Genomic DNA, 7,129 nt, shown 5'->3' with positions numbered 1-7,129 from the left:
TAAATTAGCTTGGTACATAAGCAGTGCAATGCCATACTCAGGGGCAAAATGCAAAAGAACTGCTCTGTTTTTTTTTTTTTTTTTCCTTGCTGGCTGATGATTGAAGCAAGAAGTCAAGACACTTCTAGTCCTGGAAGTCAATTGCAATGGTTCCAACAGTGAGGAAGAGGGAAGTTCTTCAAGGGAAGGGATCATACAGCAACAATAAAAACCCAATAAAACTATCTTGTTTAAAAAATGGTATTCCAGTAAGAGGAATAAAATTGACAACTTGTATATTCTGATTGCACTGAACATCTTATCTGGCGTCACGTGTCATCAGACATGAGGCATCGTGAGTGATAATTTTCACATTAGATCTCATGAGCCTCTCTGGTTGCCTTCAGCTTTCTGTTTCCTGTAAGAAGCACATTATTGTTAAACATAAAAATAGACCACGAAAGCATTGTCTCATTTATTTATGACGCATTTACTCTTATATTCTAATGTGGCTTCTTCAATCATTTGCTTGGCATGTGTTGGAAAACACTCATGACAATGAATTTACTTGTCAATCTTATCTGTTCCTGATAGCAACACCAGTCATTCTTTAACAAGTACTACATGGTGTTCTGCCCAGTTCCTTAATGTGACAGGGTGAGGGACAAGATGCTGCGTAAGAAGAAACATTCTGAATTCTCAGTTCCCCTCCATCCCAACTCTAGGCTATGTTTCTGCTTTTAATTGAATTCATTAATGGAATTAATGATAGGACTATTCATCTTCCCAAGGGCTTCTTCTGTTTAAGGAGCAAAAGACTTACTTCAAATAACAACCTTCTGTCATCACATTTACAAGGACAGAGTTTTTTCTTTATAGCCCACAAAGTCAAAATACTTTGGGTACCCAAGGTTATGGACATGGTTTTGGAGATATAAACATAACTACATAGACATAAAAATCTATGATGGGCTATAGATATCTATAGATATAATGTTTTATTACATATATTAATTTGACATACAAACCCTCAGCTTAATTTTAAGTATGTTCCAAAATCTATGTGCCAGTGATTGTATATAGAAATTCCCTTCTTGAATACTGGTTTAATATGACATTTGAAATACGATATAAAAATCAATGTTAAGGGCCGAGAGTTTGGCCTAGTGGTTAAAGTGCTTGCCTAGCATGCATGAAGACCCGGGTTCAATTCCTCGGTACCATATACGTAGAAAAAAGCCAGAAGTGGTGCTGAGGCTCAAGTGGTAGAGCTCTAGCCTTGAGAAAATCCAAGGACAGTGCTCAGGCTCTGAGCTCAAGCCCAGGACTGGCAAAAAAAAAAAATCAATGTTAATAAATTCTTTAGTAAAAAAACAATACTTTGGAATCTGCAAAACATTACAAGAGAACTAATTTCTTCTAAGTTTACACTTTCTACTTTAAATCAAAAATTGAATACTTATTTGGTATCTATTTGAGGTTAAATATATTTGTAAAATAAGACAAATCTATCTACAAGTTATTTTTTAAAATTAAATGGAGAAAATCCAGTGATTTTTTAAGAGAAAAAATATTTTATATTTTTATATACCTCCAGTGGTATCTCCAACGAAATTTTCTGTACATGGCTGGGGGTTTGGCGTAGTGGTAGAGTGCTTGCCTAGCATGCACAAAGAACTGGGTTGGATTCATCGGTACCACACACACACACACACACACACACACACACACACACACACACACACATATATAAAGGTAGAAATGGTGCTGTGGCTCAAAGTGCTAGCCTTGAGGATAGCTCAAGGGCAGTGAACTGGGTTGGATTCATCGGTACCACACACACACACACACACACACACACACACACACACACACACACACACATATATAAAGCCAGAAATGGTGCTGTGGCTCAAAGTGCTAGCCTTGAGGAAAGCTCAAGGGCAGTGCTCAGGCCCTGAGTTCAGACCACACTATGTGTTATGTATGAGGGTGTAGATAATTGGTAATAGCAACAAAGATTAATGCCTTTCTTATATCAGAAAACTTTGTCACCTTGCTGAGCTTTCTTATAACACTATAAAGTATATCTGGTAGATCTAAGGCAACAGCTTGTACTTCCTAATAATATTTATGCCACATACCTCTCCTATCTGAAAACATGCTAATATGAATATATTTTCAAAAAGGCCACTATTAACATTTAAACTTATAAGGTACATTTCAACAAAAATTTTCTAACTCCCAAAATTTCAGCATCTTGTACCATAGACATTAGAACATGAAAAAGTGTGTTAAAATAATAACATTTCTATATGTTAATAGATGTTTCTAACTTTGAGGCTAATGAAAAGAGACTATGATACCTACCTCCAATTCTTCATTATTTTCTTCTCTTTCATATCCTCCAAGTACTTGCATTTCTGCAATATTTCTCCGACCTACATTTGCTTGTTCTCTTGGTCTGCTTCCCGATCCTCTTGAAGACATTGAACTTGAGGAACTGGGATCTCTGGGATTATTTGAGGTTGGAAATGTTGGTCTGCAGTAGGGTAGAATATCTTCTGTGTAATGAAACACAATAAACACATGTAAACACTGACTAGTTATACTTACCACATTGACATATAACCCATGTCTGTCTAAAATTCTGAGTGAGGTATCACCAGTGATTTTCTTAGGAATAAATGAGGATACTAAAGCAGTATAGTGAATAACATAGCATGGTCTGCCAAAAGTAGCCTTGTTTTCTTAAGGACTGGTAGGGAATTTGGATTGATTCCACCCGTAAGGTTATGTTTAACTCAGACTCACTTGGGACCAGAATCACTGAATGTGAAGCCAGACATGGTTTCCAAATGTATCATTGAGTGTGTGATCTGAGTAGTTTTGGCTTAGTTTCCACTTTTCCAAACAAGTGATAATAAAATCTACACTCAGAGAAATATCCATTATTGGTAGGAACCCAGATGAGGTAGCAAAATCACTAAAGTATAAATTGTTATTATAAGAAGTTAGGCCATTATTTTAGATATGCAAAATCAGAGCCTCCATGCCTTCCTTAGTCAATGAGTTGCCAACCTCCACATCAACGTTATATTTACACCTTAGACCTCAGAATTTCAGAAGGGTCCTTACAATGTTGTTAACTTAAAAAAAAAGCAGCAAAGCATTCTAGTTAATTGTTATTCCTGAAATTCTATCTCCATACTACTTTAAATTTATTGCCACTTTTACTGATGATGCTCACTTTTCTCCACAGCATGTGTACTCTATTCTTGGAACATAGAACACGTAAAAAATTTTCATCTACACATTTTCCCCCAACCACAAATTCTTCCTGTATTATCCAGGATGCCTGAATGAAATAGTTTTCTTGGCATTAGGTGACATTCTCTCCAGTGGAAAGGACAGGAAGGAGAAAGCTTGTTTCTCATCCACCAATACCAGTTTTAAGTCACTGGTCTCTCTCCTTTTATTTTTTAAAATTTATTTTTATTAAAGGTATTTTTGTTGTAATAGAAGGGTTATAGTTATTTTTACCAGACAGAAGATGCATTACTTCACACACATTGATAGCCCTTTTCATGTTTTTGTTCCCATTTCTCTCCCCCACCCCCTCCCTCATCTTGTTTCCCCCCTTCCCTTTCCTATTTCAAATAAACAAATAATCATATATACAAAATACCAGATAACAAGGTAAGCCATTGGTCTCTCTCCCTTTATTTTTTATTTGCCAGTCCTCCTAGAACTTGAACTCAGGGCCTGGACACTGTCCTTGGGCTTTCTCAAGTCTAGGGCTCTACCACTTGAGACACAGATCCACTTCCTGCTTTTGCTGTGTATGTGGTACTGAGGAACTGAACCCAGGGCTTCGTGCATACTAGGCAAGCACTCAACCACTAGGCAATGCTCCTGGCTCCTAAGTCATTGTTCTTTTATCATTAACAATGCTCTCTTCCTAAAAGCTTGAATGTTCTCTTTCTAAAAGCTTATGAATCTTAGGTGCCCCTATGAAACCTTCTTCCTTCCATTCTTCTCATTATAACTTACCCCCGAACCACAGCAGGACTCAAAGGAATATCATAGACAGTGAAGTTGACTGTCTGGGTAACCTCTCTTTTACTGAATTTGGTCTCCTGTGACCTGCTTTGTCCATGGTTTATAAACTTGTTTCTTTATACTGACTTCTATTGTGTCAAATTACACTATGTTAAAAGCGTCCTTGGCTAGAAACTGCCTTGAGCAGGTTCTGTACAAGAATCAATACATTCTTGTCTCTTCCTTGCTGCTCAGCCTGACTTTCTTAAAAAGCAATTTGGAAGTTACGTTATTGGAAGTTGGATCTCCCTTTTCACTCTCCACCCCACTGAAATCTATTTATGCACACATTACTAGTCTAGCACTGAGAAAATGAATCATGCTAACCAAGTTTTAGTGCCACATCTCTGAAGTTCTCACTACTCTTACTCAATTTAAACACTACTATTCCCCAAGCTCTAATACCCCTTTCTTCTTCATCAGTCTTCTATGAATTATTTTACATACAAATGTTCTGCAGTCTTCTCCTTTCAGTGCATATATATATATATATGTATATATATATATACATATATATATATATCTCCTCAACTCATCCTAGTTGTTTTCAACCATTCTTATTGGCTATAAACTTTTCTGCAATATAATTGCATGAGTAAAGTCATTTTTGTTCATTTTATATGTTACTATACTCCCAGCTGATCATGTAACAGGTCAAATAGCTATACGTGAAGCTTTTTACTGCTATTTTCACTTTGATGAAACATTCGTGTATATTTTTAACTGCTTGACTATGTTCTGACTCTATAACTAGCCTAGTTGAATACATTCCAATATTCCTTCCTTCTCTCTCTACTATTTTATGTTTTTGTTTTTGTTGGGGCTTAAACTCTGGACCTAGGAGCTATCACTGAGATCTTCAGCTCTAGGTTACCACCCTACCTCTTGAGACACAGTGCCACTACCAGGTTTCTAGTGGTTAATTGGAGATAAAAGTATCATGGTCTTTATTGCCTGGGCTGGCTTTGAACCTCAATCCTCAAAGCTCATCCTCCTGAGTAGCCACTGGACCCGGCTCTTCTATTTTTTTTAATACATCCATCACTATCACTAATAATAATGATAGACAAAATAGAAATATGTAATTATTTTCTGGGTTTTCCCTCTCTTTCAATTATTTTCCTGGAAGCCTTAATGACAAATGAGGCTGATTTTCACTCTGGAGATTCTTGAGATTTTTTCCAGGAAGCCACCTCTGCTCCCACATGCTCATTTACAATTCCAATCTTATCAGGAATCATCTAGATCTTTTAACATGACTCTGCCTCCTGAGCTCTTTCTCTCTGAAATGTCTTTACCTAGAGGCCTCACCTTAGACCTATCAGATTTTCATGACTTCACTCTTCATTTACATCAAGGGCTTCATCACCTCCATCTTATAATACTAATATTGATTGGTAACACTAGTCATCCTAGAATTCTTGTATTTTCTTTAACAAACATTAAGGCTTTTCATGTTAACTTTCCTTCCAATCTACTTTCTTTGCCTAAGCTACCTCTCAGTTTATGTGTCATTTCAGCTAGGGAAAATCAAGGGACATCTCCTAACATTACATCTCCAAGAATACTGGATTAGTTGTCCCAATTTTGTTCTCTCATGTATCAGCACATGAAGATTGCACAGAAAATAAAGCTATCTGCATTTTGCTCATTCTTCAGGATGTCCTTGCTATTAGAGTCTGTGTTGTGTGAAAGGCTTAGTGATTGACATCACTAGCCCTAGAAAGGCTGAAAATTTTTTTTAAAAAATCCATATAAATGTTAACAGTGACTTTATAGATTCTCCTCTATCCTCTCTCTCTCTCTCTCCAAGCTTCATTAGGTCACACAAATCTCAGAGCTTTGTACATTGCTTAATAACACAGTAAGTGTTTGATAGATGTAGAAATAAATTGAGCTAACTCAGGTAAATGTCAGCAGAAAGATCAGACACACACATCTAGAAGACCACTTTCCTTAATTACAAACAACCATTCATTACACATGTAAATCAGGTTGCTGCTTTCATTGAATAAGTAATGTAAATGGAATTGGGAAATTATAGCAATTCATAGAAATGATAACTTAATGGCATATCCACACAGAGAAATGGTTCAAATAAAAATCTGGAAATGAAGCCATGTGAAACAATAGCGAGTCCATGTATCTCTCTGTATGCATCTCATGGAATAGGCTCTCTTGTTTTTAGGTTTATAATTCTAGTCTTGGTTCTGTAGCTAGAAATATTTTGTATCTACAAACAACTCAAAATTTCTAAAGATTCATTTACTTTCACCCCTCCTTTTTTTTCTGATTCTGCTATGCAAGGATCTGTCCCGATTTGTCGTTTTCTCCTGCAGAATCTTACCTTCTTTGGAGGGAGTTTACTTGTAAGCAGAAAATTGATCTGTAAATATAATGCTCATAGTTTACATCATTTCATTCCAGGTATAAATTATTACTTGAAATGTGGAAGTTAACTTTAAATGATCATAGATATAAGCTAATAAGTGTTCCAGACTTGATTGTGTTGCCCTAACGAGGGACTGTTTCTGAAAAGCAGAACATTTTTAACTTTACAGAGGAACTCATGCATGACTAAGGAGCCCAAACAAACACTTCGAAAAACAAAGTGAAGCCACCTTTCATACCTGAAGTAAGTTTGCTAATGAACAGTCAAACAACAGACTGATGACATGTCTGAGTATAACAGTGTAAAATAAAATACCTCACAGCTTTTCTCAGGCTCATCCCCCTATTACTCTTCCCTGATGTTTCCATCTATCATTCCTTTGACATGATCTCTTGCACCAGAAAGGTTTCTTCCCTAATCTATGGTAATATTCAAATCTCCTGTACTAAGCAATTATCCTTATTTGGTCTCCTTGTCTGCATTCCAATCTTTTGCTTTCTGTACCTCTGAAGTGAATCTTTTCTCATCACTTTCTTTTCAGAATTTTTACTCACTTTTCAATTTTCTACTCTGCCTACTACTGCTCTGACTAGAGCATTAAAATTTGATATCTTTCTAATTATATCCATGCTTTGGGTTTACATGTTCCTCTAAAAT

The 7,129-nt window shown here is 36.3% G+C and overlaps 1 protein-coding gene across 1 annotated transcript in view; it reads right to left on the bottom strand.

Annotated features, from left to right (window-relative positions):
• Positions 1-258: 258 nt before the first annotated feature.
• The window catches only part of Robo1 (roundabout guidance receptor 1), a 426,986-nt gene continuing 420,115 nt past the window's right edge, over positions 259-7,129 (bottom strand). The window contains exons 29-30 of the mRNA XM_090331140.1: positions 2,350-2,543; positions 259-397 (exon numbers count right to left, since the gene is read on the bottom strand). Coding sequence (XP_090187266.1) covers positions 383-397; positions 2,350-2,543 — 209 coding nt within the window. The 3' untranslated portion in view covers positions 259-382. The remainder of the gene's footprint in view (positions 398-2,349; positions 2,544-7,129) is intronic.

Source organism: Megascapheus bottae, chromosome 1, assembly GCF_031878675.1.
Source record: "Megascapheus bottae isolate mThoBot1 chromosome 1, mThoBot2.hap1, whole genome shotgun sequence".
Taxonomy (NCBI): Eukaryota; Metazoa; Chordata; class Mammalia; order Rodentia; family Geomyidae; genus Megascapheus; species Megascapheus bottae.
This window is presented reverse-complemented; position numbering and strand designations above follow the sequence as displayed.